This window comes from Vombatus ursinus, unplaced genomic scaffold (genome assembly GCF_900497805.2).
Source record: "Vombatus ursinus unplaced genomic scaffold, bare-nosed wombat genome assembly UNPS02014799.1, whole genome shotgun sequence".
Taxonomy (NCBI): Eukaryota; Metazoa; Chordata; class Mammalia; order Diprotodontia; family Vombatidae; genus Vombatus; species Vombatus ursinus.
Window position 1 is genome coordinate 24,847,939 of NW_020954577.1, and position 15,533 is coordinate 24,863,471.

The 15,533-nt window shown below is 43.2% G+C and overlaps 1 protein-coding gene across 1 annotated transcript; it reads left to right on the plus strand.

The window, feature by feature from the left end:
• Nucleotides 1–6,751: 6,751 nt before the first annotated feature.
• CLEC3B (C-type lectin domain family 3 member B) lies at nucleotides 6,752–15,066 on the plus strand. Its single transcript, XM_027872415.1, has 3 exons — nucleotides 6,752–7,007; nucleotides 11,746–11,844; nucleotides 14,493–15,066. The coding sequence occupies exons 1-3, from the start codon at nucleotides 6,899–6,901 to the stop codon at nucleotides 14,891–14,893; spliced, it is 609 nt and encodes a 202-aa protein (XP_027728216.1). The 5' UTR covers nucleotides 6,752–6,898; the 3' UTR covers nucleotides 14,894–15,066.
• Nucleotides 15,067–15,533: the final 467 nt, after the last annotated feature.

Here is a 15,533-nt window from a genome sequence, read left to right on the forward strand (position 1 = left end):
GCACCCCTGAACCCCTAAACCTCAAAATCCCCAGTGCTCATTACAGTGCTTTGCACATAGCAAGTGATTAATTAATTCCTATTGATCTGTTGCCATCTGTAGTGTGGTGCTACAGAAAGATCCATGGATTTGGAGTAAGAGACCCCGGGTCCAAATTCCAGTTTTGCTATTTACTGTGTGACCTCTGGGGCTTCACTTTCCTCATCTGTAAAATGGGGACTTGAGGTAAAATGGACTAGAGAAGCTCTGCTCTTCCTTCCAGTTCTATACCCAATGATCCTAGCTATTATGCATTTTGCCTTTCTTTGTGTGCCTGGTGCTTTGCTCAGTTCCTGGCACATAGTCTTAATAAATGCTTTACTGACTAAGCCCTGTGATCTACTTAGATAGAAAATTGGGATGAAATAATTTTATTTTCCATTTTATGACACTGTTCTCAGGCATAGGAAAGAAGAAAGCCATAGAAAAACTATTGGAGGAAAAAGAAAAATTCTAATCTTTACACTAGAGCCTGAAGACCTAGAATGAGGAAAACACTTAGACCCTTATAAATTCAGAGCAACATTTGCCATTTACTGGCAAAGGGCTCCCTGTCTTCTCAGCAGTATATTATATGTAATCATATGACAGCACACATATAAACCCACAAATCCCCATAAAGGGATTTCTCCCTCTTCTGGACCAGCAGCCCCACCTAGATCATCTGCAAGTTTCTGATTACCTGGCCTCACTCCCATCCCTCAAGGTAGTCTCCAGTTCTCCCAGCAAACATCCAGTTCTTAAGTCTCAGCAAATGAACAGATTTTTATTTGCAAGTCAGAGGAACAAATGAGGCTCCGGAAGAACTGATTATACCCCGTTAGTAACACCTGATTATGCTCATAGAGGCAAGCCTCCTCAGAAGCAGGTATAATCCCAGGCATTTAAAGTCACGCCCTAGGTAGGTTTTCAGCAGGTGCTCTGACCCCCCTCCCCTCCAAGGTGTCCAGCAGCTGCTTTCATCATTGACTTGTTAGTTTCCTTTCCCTACTTTCCTCCTTCAGCCTGTAATCCTCCATAGCTCCCAGGTGTCATCACTCCCTTTTGCTGTATGCATCTTACTGCAGATCTTACTGCAGTTTCTCTGCTATTCTGTCCACCTGTTGTTCTCCTAGCTGTTCTTCAGCTGATGGATGGTGAAAGCACTTTTCTGCAGCCCTTAGCAAATGCTTAATATAAATGTATCAATTGATACAGATTTAGAGCTGGAAAGGCCCTTAAAAGCCATCAAGGTCCAACCTCTTCATTTTACAGATGAGGAAATGAGGCCCAGAGAGGCTAAATAACTTACCAAGGGTCACACAGCTAATCACTGATTGAGGCTGTATTTGAACCCAGGTCTTCCTAACTCCAAGTCTGGAGCCCTGCTCATTTTACTGAGTTGCTCAGCGCTTCCCTGTTTTAGCCAGGTATCTGTAAACTTGTTGGGTCCAGCTCTTGTAGTAGCAAATGAGGGACCCTGGAATGTACTATAATTTCACTGACCTCTGACCTCATGGAAGCATACACTCTCCCTCATATCCATGTGGGTCATAATCTCCATTGGTGAGGGTTATTTCATGGTCTGGTGTCTCTTCTCTCCCAGTATCCAAGTAATTTAATTTCCTGATCTCTTGAACACATCCCGAGGGTCTGGAGGCTTGCCAGAGCTCTCAGTCCCCCCTGCCTGGCATTGTTTTTTTGAGGACCCTGAAAGTCTCTCTAGGTCTAGTTGGACTAAGGTATTCAAATCACCAGTGCCTGCTTCCCTTGACCTCCAGGGGAGGGGGCTAGACAGAGGTTGGCTGGGAGTCAAGGGATAAGATGGGGGGAAGAAAGTAAATACTGTCCCAGTACCCAACTTAGAAGAGAAAAAAACTCTCATTCTCTCCTAACTAGGTAGTCTAGTGGATAGCATGCTGGCTGAACTTGGAGTCAGGAAGACCTAAATTCAAATCTGGCCTCAGAAATTTACTAGCTATGTGACCCTGGACAGGTCATTTAGCCTCTGCCTTGGTTTCCTCATCTGTAATAAGAGGTTCATAATAGCACCTACCTCCCAGGGTTGTTATGAGAACAAAATGAGATATTTATAAAGTACTTTGTGAACCTTACTTAAAGGAGTATGTATGTATATATTATTATTGTTATTGTTATTGTTGCTATACTACAGAGGCCTGCCCTCCATGGACTGAAGGTGGAAACCATTCCAATACTCAGGGACTATAGGTTTCCTTGTATTAAAGAAACCTAGGTTCTGATGTAAACGTGGCCCAGCTTCCTGAGACTAGGGCAAATAGTTGGAGGCTCTGTGTTGTTTTGTTTTGTTTTTTAGAAGTTTCATAGGACATCAGTCTTTTATTCCAATTGAATTTATATTAGGTTTAAAAAAAACCCCACATCTTTAAACAATGCAAAATCATGAAAATACTGCCTTTTTTTAAATATCCTCCCTCCCCTCCCCCCTCTAAAAAAACCCTTCAACAACCCTAAAAACATGCACTTCAGAACAAATGCAATTCCATACCCTTCCTTCTTTGGTAAAGACTGCTATTGGTATCACTCTTCATTCTAATGAACGTAGGGTCTTTTTCTTTTCTTTTTTTTAACTATTTATTTAGTATTTTATTTTTCCCCAATTACATGTAAAAATGGAGGCTCCGTATTGTAATGGGGTTAGTCAGTCGCCAAAGGGACCGTGCTCATCTTACTTTACCCCATGCAAAAGATGGAAGATAAAGCTCTTCAGTTGTTAAACGGTGATTCTCCTAGTTTCCTGAAGATTAAACAGTATGTCTTAGAGATCTAAAATCCAGCTGTACAGATTGTCTTCCAACCTAAGTTCTGCTAGATGACGTCCACACTTGGCAATGTAGCAGCTTCAAGAGCATTCTCTTGACTCAAGAATGAATTAAGGGAAGGATTGACAGCCCTTCTAATTGAAAACATCCTACAAATTTGGAGACTTGAAACTGGCAAGAGCAGGAAGGGGAAGGGTACAGAAATAGGCGATTATTAGGCACTTACTATATTCCAGGTACCATGCTAAGGCTTTATAAATATCATCTCATTTGATCCTCACAACAACCCTGCAAGGTATGTGTGATTATTATTCTCATTTTACAGTTGAGGAAACTGAAGCAGACAGAGGTAAAGTGACTTGCCCTAGGTCACACAGATAGTAAGTGTCTGGAAAAAAAGAGGGACAAGGGGAAAAAATTACTTTGTCCAGGTTTATAGCACTTTGGGACAAGAAGTAAACTGAATAGTTAAGGTAGAGGTGAAGTAAGTAATTTTAGTATACCATGTGAATTGAAGGACCCGGAAGGACTCTATCTTGTCCTAGAATTGTCCTCCCTTATTATCTGTCCTGAAATCTCTATTAATCAGTCAATCCACTAGCATTTATGATACAAGGACAAAAGTGAAACTAATCCCTGTCCTTGAGAAGTTTGCAGTTTAGCTAGAGAGACCACACGAACAGGAAGTTCTATACTTTTGTATAGATACATGATGGCTTTGGGAGGGAGACCCTAGCCACTGGTCATTAGGAAGAGCTTCATATAGAAGGTGATGCTTGAAATGAATTTTGAAGCAAAGTGAGAATTCTTTTTTTTTTTTTTTTTTTTTTTTTGGTGAGGCGATTTGGGGTTAAGTGACTTGCCCAGAGTCACACAGCTAGTAAGTGTTAAGTGTCTGAGGCCGGATTTGAACTCAGGTCCTCCTGACTCCAAGGCCAGAGCTCTATCCACCATGCCACCTAGCTGCCCCAAAGTGAGGATTCTAAGATGCAAAACTGAGAAAGGTACACATTCCAGAAATGGGAGACAGCCAGCGCAAAGGCACATGGAGTGCCCTGATTGAGGAATAGTTAGTAGTAGTAAGGCTAATTTGGATGGACTATAGTGTATTCAGAGGCTGGAAAGCCAGGTTGGGAATGGCTTTAAATGACAGAAGTTTGTACTTGATTCTAGAGGTAATAGGGAGCCACTGGAGTTTACTGAATAGGGGAGTGACATGGTCAGACCTGTGCTTTAGGAAGATTACTTTGGCAGCTGTGTGGAGGATTGAATAGAAAGAGAAGAGACTTGAAGCCATTGCAGTGGTTTCAAAAGAAGGATGATAAGGGCCTGAACTACAATAGGGTGGAAGCTTATATGAGTATGACTAACCTAGGTGAGTCAACCAAGGTGGTAGCACTGTCTCTAGAAGGTAATTGCTAAAGTGCATGTGATTCCTTTATGTACTTTTAAACTTTAACACATTGTAGGTACGGCGGGAATAATCTGTGAATTATATCTAATAGCAAATTTCCTGAAGTTAAGACATCCACAGCACAGTGTGTGATTATTTCAGATAGTTATACTTCAATAGAGTTTTGGATCTGTGATATTATCAGTCTTCCTAATACTTCCTCCATAGATTAGTGACGAATGTGTCGAATTACATTTAGGCATTTATTTACTGCTCTAAACTGCATATCACTTTTTAAATGTAGATTAGATAGGAACGAATGCTGTTTTGCTGTTTTGGTGAAAGTTCCAGTTTTATTTTTAAAAAATACTTCAATGGAGCTAGGATATGGATACTCCTCCCAGTAGTATTGATTGACAAGCATTCTTTTTTTCTTGTTTTGTGCAATGATTGATCATATCCTTCAGTCAGTCTTTGATAAAGGATCTACTCAAGGGGCTAGAGACCTTCCTCTGGGTTCTTTAATACTCATAGGTTTCAATGAAACACTCAGGCTATCCATTTCATCCTTTGTTCAAGCTACGTGACTTATCCACTGGTCTTTTTTAATCATTCGTGTCCTTGATAATATCTTTTGCACCACTCTTTGCAAGTCAATTTTGGCAATATACTGCAACATACTTGTACCTACCATTGCCACCTAATTGCATCTAACTGAGTGTGACTCAAGAGCCATAGAGCACAGAATTTGAGCAGCAGGCAGCAGGGGTGATCACCCAGGACAGCACCAAGGCAACACAGGCTTCTCCATCACCGCAGTTTTCTCTGGTTCTTCCTTTTCTTTATGCTCTAAAGCCTGGAGAGCTCTAGAGCAGGAAGGCTTCTGGAACTACGGAATTGATTTGTTAGTTGTCATTTCTTTTTCTCCTTCTGTCATGGCAACGCACGGGGACCAAAGGGTAGAGTATCTGATCAATAGTGAATTTTCTTCTTCAGCCCAAAGAACATACCTAAGGAATTCCATGCATAATCCCGTGCAACTAAGCAAAACCTTGGTCTCCAATTTTTTCCTTGGCAGGCCTTAATCAGGCCTCTTTGAAAGGTTTCCATCACAGAGGACGTGTGGCTGGACTTTGGGACCATTCCCCTTAATGACACTATAATTTGCTTCCATTAAATTTTGAATGTTCTCATCCATAGAGGCAATTTAGGCTCAATGTTAGGAACAAGAAAGCAAACAAATCCTACAAAATATTCACAATAGCCATAAATACTCACTACAGTTTCCCCTTCCTTCTATGTTATAGAATCTGTGTTAAGTATCCCCTTACATCCCCTACCCCCAATTGACCTATGTTCATAGATCCATAGCACTAGCCTGTGGTTTGCACTTTCCTGGGGGGAGGGGGAAGTTCGAGGGGTCGGGGGTGGAAGGAATGAATTTGTGGTAAATTGGAAGTCAATCAATCAACATTTTTTAAAGTACTGACTATGTGCCAACCACTAGGCTAAGCGCTGGAGATACAAATAATAACCTCAAAAGACAGTCCCTGCCCTCAAGGAGCTCACACTCTAATGGGGAGCCAACAAGCAAACAAATATATACCAATAAGTCATATACAAAATAAACAGGAAATAATTAACAGATGGAAGACACTAGAATTAAGAAGGTTTGGGAAAGACTTCTTGCAGAAGATGGGATTCTTATTGGGACTGAAAGGAAACCAGGGAAGGCAGGGGGCAGAGATGAGGAGGACAAACATTCCAGGTATGGGGAATACCTGCCAGAGAAAATGCCTGGAGCCCTGAGATGGAGTGTCCTGTTCCAGGAGCAGCAAGGTCAGTGTCAGCAGACTGAAGAGTACACGGAGTAAGACATAAGAATACTGGAAAGGTAAGAGGGAGCTAGGTTTTGAAGGACTTTGAATGCCAAACAGAGCATTTTGTATTTGATCCTGGAGTTCATAGGGAGCCACTGGAATTAAAGATATCAGCATAACTTAGAAGAGAGACAACAGTCAATTGAATGTATATATAGCAATGGTTTTAAACAAATAGATGGAGGCATCACCTGTTCAAGGACCCAGAGATTTTGTTCCTTGGAGGCTTCATGAAACACTAAATGCTAGACATGGATTTAGAGCTGGAAGGGACCTCAGAGGTCTTGGAAATAGAGACCTAAAGAGATTCGATGACTTGTCCAAGGTCATATAGAAAGTATGTAGTAGGATCAGAATTTGAATTCAGGTCTTCTGACTCCACTTCTGGTATTCTTTCTACTTGACCACACTGACACTAAGAATCAGTGACAAGAATGGTAGCGCTGGAAGGTTCCATCTTTTCCTCATTTTATTAATAAGCACCTCATTGGGGGCACTAAAAAGCTTCTATTTCTTATTTATTTATATTTTGTAGTCCCAGAAATAAGGAACTCTTGATTTGCTAGACAGAGGTTGCTGGTGCACGGTTTCTTTGGCCTGGCTGGGCTCCGTGAGTCCCAGACTTTAGTCTATTTTGCAGATTGTGCACTCCTCTTTTTTCCCCCTTCTAAATGGAATGCAAGCGGCCAGAATCTGGAAGGGTTTCCTGGATGGAGAGGTTTTGATTACAGCTGCCTTAAGAAGTCGAGTGCTCTCCAGCTTGCTGCCATTCCATTCCATCACACACTAGGAGGAGGAACAGCAACATGAGGTCCAAAGGAATCTATCTGCTCCTGTGCTTCTTCATCCTCTTCCCGTGGACAAGCACAGAGCCACCAACCCCCAAAACAAAAAAGGCAGCCAATGCCAAGAAAGGTAAGGATGGGCCTTCCAGCCCGCCCCTCTCTTCCAGGAAGATGAGTTAGCAATTGGGCATGAAGCCTCACCCTTTACCCTCTAGTGCTCATTTTATTTTCTTAGGTAAGATATGTTTTGTATATTTGACTTCTTAGCTGAGCTAAAAAGAAGGGGAGGACCAGGTTCCTGGGCAATGGAATAGGGAAATTCCTAGAAAAGTGGATTCCACTATGAGCACTGGAGAAAGGCACAGTATAGAGTGTGGTTGAGAGGCAGCTTAGCATTGTTATGATAGATCTGGGTTCAAATCCCATCTTCTACAGGAGACCTTCCCTGGTCCCTCCCATCTTCTCTCACCCCCAGGATCTTCCTTCTAAGTTTACCTCCCATTTACACTATATATCTTGCATGTACATAGTTCTTTGTATGTTGTCTCCTCAGTTAGAATGTAAGCTCCTTGAGGTCAGAGACTGTATTTTTGCCTTCCTTTGTAGCCCTAGTGCTTAGCATAGTGCCTGGCACATAGTAGGCATTTAAAAATGCTTGTTGACTGACCACTGACCCATACTGGCTGTGTAACCATGGTCATTTAACCTCTTAGGGCCCCAGACAACTAAGATTATGAGTTACTCCTCTAGGGCTTTCCTTAAAAAACAAAAACAAAAACAAAAAAACAACCCAAACCCATCATAACCTACTACATGTTTAATATAACTAACATTGCTCAAGAAGGGCATAATTCTTGAAATTCAAAAAAGAAACTATTGGTTTTCTATTGCCTATTCTGTGGTTTGGGGAGGATGTTGTTTTTTCCCTCCTGTTTTAAGCTTTGGTGAGGCTTAATTGATAGCAGGGACGGTATTTGAAATTAGAGGGGAATTTTCTTCTTGGGATCGCTAAGAGTGGCTTCAATTGGCTGGAGCTCTTCCCCTATTCCCTCGGCTGTCATTCGGGACGCTTTGGCTGAGAATTAGGGCTCTCTCCCTCCAGCTCCACAGCCAGCATCATCTGGCCAAGGGCCATCACAATCTTCTGTTTGTGGCAACATAAGCTCAATGCCATGGAAATGAACTAATGTTACCAACTAGGGCAGGAGCCAAGGGAATCTGAGCCGAGGGAGGGTGGGGTCTCCTGAAGAGAAAAATGCCTGCCATGACAAGTAAACATGAGGGAGCAATGGAAGCAGGCAGGGTGGGGAAGGTCACAAATAAAGAAAAGGGAAAGGGGTGTTTGTAAATGCCACTGCCCTTCTGTGCACCTCAGTTTCTCCATCTAGAAAATAAGGGGTTTAGCCTGGATGGGCACTTAGGTCCCCTCCAACTCTTAATATTGTCTGCTCTCCTCTCTATAATATAGAGATAACCTTTTATGGTTTACAAAGGTGACTTGTGCCTGCTTCACTATCTTTTTCGTTTCTGAGGCAGGGGAGGTGGTTATCCACCATCCCCCCAAGTCTGTGTAATGTAGAACCAACTAGCATTCATTAAGCACCTACTATATGCCAGGCACGGTGCTAAGTGCTGGGGATACAAAGAAAGGCATAAGATATTCCCTGTCCTCAGGGAGCTCACAGTCTAATGAGCAGCTTGTAAGGCAACAAAGGCAGTAAAAGATGAAATAGCAATAGTAGCCAGTACTTATATAATGCTTTAAAGTTCACACGCGCTGGGATTGAAGTATGGAAAATCTGAGTTCAAATCCAGACTCAGACACTTACTAGCTGTGATCCTGAGCATATCACTAACCTCTATCTACCTCAGTTTCTTCATCTGTAAAATAGGGATAGTAATACTACCTTGCAGCCAGGGTTGTTCTCAGGATGAAATGAGATGACATTTATAAAGTGCTTTACAAATCTTAAAGCTTTATATAAATGCTAGCTATTATTATTATGATTATTACAGGTCAGAAACCCCTTTTCATAGAAGGCCTTTCCTGATTTCTCCAACTGTAGTGCTCTCCCCTTACTTAAATCATTTTGAATTTACTCTTAATATATTTTTTCTGCATTCAAGTTAGTCCCTCCTAAGAGAATGTAAGCTACTTGAAGGCAGGAACTTTTTTTTTTAATCTTTATATCCCCAAGGCCTAAGAGAGGCACTATAAGTACTTGCTAAATTGAATTCTTTTTATCTCCATTTTACAGATGGGAAAACTGAAGCTCAGAGAGGTTAAGTGAATGAATAAATGCATAAAAAAGCATTTATTAAGTGTTTACTATGTGCACAGCACTGTGGTAAACTCTGGAGATAAAAATACAAAAGCAAAAACTGTTCCTGACTTCAACTGAGTTTCCACCTGTATATATCTTGTATGTACCTTGTATTTACATATTGTCTCCTCTTTTAGAAGATGTGCTTCTTAACAGCAGGTTTTTGTTTGTTGGTTTGTTTTTTAATTTTGTGTCTCTAGTGCTTACACATTGCATCTCACAGTGCCTGGCACATAGTAAGCAGTTCATAAATGCTCACTGACTAACTGCCAAATGATGTTCTAATGGGGAGGCCACACACTGTAAGAGAATGGTGGGCAGGGAGGGGTAATTTGGCTCAGAAAATTACAGAGATGGCGAGTGGGATCATGGACTAGATTGCCGTATCCCATGTAGGAGTGAAAGAGGAGGGAGCCTTGTCCACAATCACCCAGCTAGTAAGTGAGCCAGCTGGGATTCAAATCAAGGTGTCTCCTGATTCCCAGTACAGTAATCAGCTCACTATAGGCTGCTATCTGGAAGGAAAAGGGAGGGAGCTCTGAGCCCAACAATCTGAGAAAGAAGTGCCCCCACCTAACTGCTGAGAACTCCCGCGGGGCTCTTCAAAGCTGAGAAGGAAGTGGGGGCCAATATAAAGTTAGAGCTTTGGCAATGACACCTGGAAACTGAGTCTAGGGCAAAGGAACCTCATTCTCACTGCTGGGCACGGATTAGTAATAAAGAGCCTCGGAGAAGAATGAGGCGGGCTGTGAGAGCCACCTACTGCCCTGGAGGAGAGCCCTGCACCTGTATCATGCATCACCCACAGCCTTTCATCTTCCCGGCTTAGCATCCATGGAGACATTCTGGACCCAAGCTGCCATCACATGATAACTTGCACAGAATGTCAGACTAAAGTGGAGAGAAGGGCACCAGCCCCCAAGAGAGCCGAAGATTCAGTGAATTGTTTCCAGAGAGCAGAGATATAATTAGTAATTTTTTACCTAGTGCAAGTAGAATGAAACGCATCTTAATTTAATATGGAGGAGGGGATGGAGAAGTAGAGGCAGACCCCATATTATCTTATTTGATCCTCAAGACAGTCCTATGAAGTAGGTGCCGTTATTATCCCCATTTTACAGATGAGGAAATGGAGGCTGAATGTCCAGGGTCCCACAGCTAGTAAATGTCTGAGGCAAGATTTAAACTTAGGTCTTCTTGGCTCCAAATCCAACACTCTATCCACTTTACCTTCTAGCTGTCATTGTAACTAACTATTCTCACCAGGTTGCTCCCTGTCCCTATCCCTGTTCTTGATAACTCCGTGCCAAGTCAGATGTTTCTAAGCAGCTGAAAGACCCCAAGTCCTGTCAACACCCTCTACCGTTCAGCACCCTGGGACAAAGCCCTTGTCACACCCCGTCTCCTTCCCACATCCCCAAGCTACAGTTCTGACAAATAGATGGTTGCCTGCAGAGGAGGCTCTCCAAATACATCCTGCTCTCCAGTCCAAGCCAAGAGAGAGGAGGAGAAGAAGAATTTCAGAGGTGTTCTCAAGAGCAGTCTAAAAAACTTAAGATTGTTACGTGCAGCAAAAAAAATGCATTGGGTTTGAAGGCAGAGATCCAAATGTGGATCTAATTTCCAGTTCTAGAATTGCTGCCTGTGTGGCTTTAAGCAAGTCATTTCCCTTCTCTGAGGCTCATCTGTAAAATGAAAGGCAGGGCTGGATTTAACATTGTTAGGAAAGGCTTCTTAACAAGGAGAGATATCTAAAAGCAGAACGTCTTCACTTGAGGTTTTCAATCAAAGGCTGGATGACCACCTGTGGGAGATGCTATAGATGGAATTTTCACAGGTAGACATGGATTTGACCGCGTCTTTTTTCAATGACATAATCTCTAAGGTCCCTCCCAGCTTCAAATCCTATTATCATCTAAAAGATGATTGTAGACCACAGGTCAGGAATACATGTTTGATGTATTCCCGCTGTAATGGGGAAGAACAAAACAGCTACAACATAATAAGCCAATAGCTAAGTTCCAAAATCCATATGCAAAGTATAGGTAAAACCACTAATTCCCGGGTAGCCTGACTAGTTATTTACGAAGGCAATTAGATTGCCGACAAACCTTGGTGAGAGATCCGTCATCACTGTGGTTACTGTCCAACCACAGTCCCCAAGGCCATTTGGGCGCCACACTTCCCATGCCCTAGCTCTCAGTCTGATATGGTAGGGATAAGCAAGGTCCCTCTGCCCCTGCAACTCCCAACCCCAATTTGACACACAGAAACCAAACTCTCACAAGCAGGTTTTTTGCTTTCCTGGAGCAGGTAAAAAGTAAGGTCTCCTGCTAGGATGCCAACAATTCACATTTACACTAACTTGTAAACCATAATAACCTCAAATGGGAAGAGGAGGGGGGAAGCTGGAGGGACCATTGAGTGAGAAAGGAATTAGAAGGCTGGTGGGTGGGCAAGGCCCTCATTGCTGGAATGAGTGGAGAGAAGATTCTCCCATCCCTGCTAAGTTCTGCAATTATTATCTCTTGACTTGTTCCTCAGAGCCTGTAAATACCAAGATGATAGAAGAGATGAAGAGCCAGCTGGACAGCTTGGCCCAGGATGTAGCTTTATTAAAGGAGCAGCAGGCCCTCCAGACAGGTAAGAAAGTACTTCTGGGAGCTGACAGGGACCACCCGGTCAGTACACACTCTATCCATGGAAACAGGATTGAGGCTAACAAAGAGATGGTTGACCAGAGAGCTCCCCTCCAGCCAGTAACAGGATGAACCAATCAGAAAGAGCCATGCTACAGGAAGCAGATACAGGTGGCTACACTTGGCTGGCTCTGTAGCCAAATGAATTGGGCATAGGTGAAGTCATTCTTTCCAAGCCTGATTTTTTCCTCAGATATTTTATAGCCAAAGCAACTCTTCTGTATTTTTCCCTTACTAGCTGGGGCTGGGCAGAGGGTAGGGCTGCCAGCTGGCTGGCAGGATTTTATCACAGGAGTTAGTTGCTTCTTACTGACGTGTCATACTATAGCTATTTAAAAAAAAGTTTTTTTGTTGGCAAGCCCAGCATGGGTGGAGGTGGAAAAGGTGCAAGGAGAGAAAGTCATGCCAACAACAGCTCTGCAGGAATAATGCTGAGGGGGGGCCTCCAGAGCACATAGAGTTACAGGGGTTGTTCCTGCAACACCTCAGGAGACCTCCAAGCTAAGAGGGGAGACAAGAGCAAGGAAGATTAACTCAATCAGCAGTGTTTCAGTAGGGAGAGAGGAATGAGGTATGGTTTGGGTCAGAGAACCTGGGTTCCAGGACTGACTCTATTACTAAGTGCTCGCTGTGCTCATGTGGCCTTGTTCATTTTACATGAGCAGTTTAGATTTTCAGAAGGGCTTCGGAAAAGATTCAGGCAGGCCATTAGCACACAAAGCACCTAAATTCGATCATCTGGTGATAGGGGCAGGGTAGACAGGGTAGAGGAGGTCAGATGCTAGAGCCTTGGGCCTTGGCAGGAGAAGGAAGTGCGGTATTTCTGGTCCTTAAGAAAGGCAGCCTTCCATGGGTTTCCTACACCTACCTTCCCCAAGTTTTCTGCCTCACTTTTATTTGTGAGCAGTGTAAAGAGGTAGGTGGGGTGATGTACCTGTCACCTCCACTACCCAGTGACCCAGGAAGACCCAGGAACAAGTAATATCATTTTACAGAGAGGAGGAGGTTTTCTCTATCAGGTGCTTCCAGATGGTTGTCCATTGCTAAAGTCATAAACAGAGACACTCTAAAGAACAGCTGGGGAATCAGATTGGGAAAGCCAGGAAGAAGCCGGTATATACAGAGCAGAACTGCTGCAAGGAAGTATTGCAGGTCTCCAAAAGGCCCCCAAACCAGCAAGTTTTCTGGATTTTAACAGCTTCTCTTTCCTTATCTTTAAAAGGAAGGGGTTAGACTAGAAATAATTGTTGCCCAATTGCCAATCCATGCGGGGCAGCTAGGTGGCGAAGTGGATAGAGCACCAGCCCTGACGTCAGGAGGACCTGAGGTCAAATCTACCCCTCAGACCAAACATTTGACACTTACTAGCTGTGTGACCCTGGGCAAGTCACTTAACCCCAATTGCCTTTTAAAAGAAAAGAAAAAAAAAGAAATCACCAATTGCTGATACACGGAGAAATTTTTTTTTTTTAAATTATTAAGCTCTTGCTATGTGCTGGGCACTATGCTAAGCACTAGAGTACAAATATAAGGAAGCAAGACAGTCCTTGCCATCAAGGAGCTTACATTTTAATATGTGAAGACAATACATACATATAGGGAAATACATACACATAGGCCAGGAAGGGGAATCAGAGGGCTGGTGCTTAGAGTCACAGAAAAACTGATTAACAGGAAGGGTAGTGTTGATTGTTCAATATTAATACCTATTACTCTACAAAATTTTTAATGCCAAAGGTTGTTACTTTGAAGAACCTATTAACAGAAAAAAAAAATTACTTCTTTTCCCCCTTCTCCCTGTGTCTGAGTCCTCCCACTCCTGGTTCTCTCGTCCCCCTTGGTAGGGACCCTTCCCCTGCCCCCCTTCCCCCCCACAACAGCTCTCCTACAAGTGCAGAGAGCAAAGAATTTTGTAACAAATTTAAATATCATAGCCCATGGTATAGTTTGGGGTGAGGAGCACTGAACTAGGTGATGTCTAAGTGTATTGAGGAACAGTGTGATACAGGGGATGTGATACCATCTATCTTTCATCTATCTCCATCCATCCATCTATCTATCTATCTATCTATCTATCTATCTATCTATCTACTCACCTACTACTTACGTATAGAACCCATTTAGGTCTTCAGGGAGATCACAGAATTAGAGAATCTCAGATCTGAAGGGGTCTCAGTGGTGATCAAATCCAATCCATACTACACCAAGAATCCCCACTAAACTATTCCCCAACCAGTAATGATCTAGCCTGCCAGATCTAGTGAAGAGGAAACTGTTCCGTTTTTTGACAGATCTCCTTGTCAGGAAATTTTGACTTGATAACCATAGTAAATCTGCCCCCTTGCAACTTCTGCTCATGGCACTGACTTCAACCCTTTGGATTAAGGTGAATAAATCCAATCTCTCTCTCATATGACAACCCTTCTCCTAGCAGATGCTCTGGTATCTGAGTGACCTGAAGATGCCTTGCACATACATAGCAAGCACTAGACAAACAATTATTAAGTGAAGGAATGAAGACAGGCCTGTTTGCTGGGTGGGGTAGATCCTGTTGATTTCAGGTCCCTGAGAATCCTATTTTTTTTTTCCTAGTTTGCCTAAAGGGCACCAAGATCCACCTGAAGTGCTTTCTGGCCTTCCCTCAGGCCAAGACCTATCACGAAGCTAGTGAGGACTGCATCTCTCGTGGGGGCACCCTCAGTACTCCACAGAATGGCGATGAGAATGACTCCCTCTACGAATACTTACGCAAGAGCATAGGCACTGAGGCAGAGATCTGGCTCGGCCTCAATGACATGGCAGCTGAAGGCAACTGGGTGGACATGACGGGCAGCAAGATCAGCTACAAGAACTGGGAGACAGAGATCACCACCCAGCCAGATGGTGGGAAGGTGGAAAACTGTGCTGTCATGTCCGGGGTGGCTGTGGGCAAGTGGTTTGATAAGCGGTGCAAAGAGCGGCTGCCCTTCATTTGCCAGTTTATGATTGTGTAGTTTCCTGGTGCATCAGGGAGGGCAGAGGAAGAATGCAGTGAAGGGGAGGAAAGAAGTGAGAAGATGAATGCTGCTAAAATAGGCCTTGGGTAGCATGCTCAGCCCCCAGGAGACTCCCTAGCCTCTGTAGATGATCTATTTGCCAATAAAATCACTGCAGCTTGGTAAACCCATGGTTTGGTCCATGACTGAGTCTGGTGAGTGGGGAGGCGAAATCATAAAGAAATGGAAAGGATACCTATTCCACTAAGTGACAGAAGTCTCTATGCAGACCAAATAGGTATGGTGGCCATATTTTTTGCACCCAAATTTGGAGTATCTGGTCAGACAAAACCTATTCATTTTTCAAAGTATGATTCAAAGTTCTCTCTTGACTTTTTCTACCATGTCTCTACCTTGGTAGTCCCCCTTTCAGCTTCCTTCTATGTGTTGTCATCTCCGTTAGAAAATAAGCTTCTTGAGGGCAGGAACTGTCTGTCTGTATTTGTATTTCCAGCTCTTAGCGCAGTGCCTGGCACATAATAAATGCTTGTTGATCTGACTTTCCTTTCTTGATGTGGGGGGTCCGTCCTAAGAAATCTGAGATGTACGGCTGCTGTAACACAAAGTACATGCAGGATAGAAAGGACAGTGGAAGGGT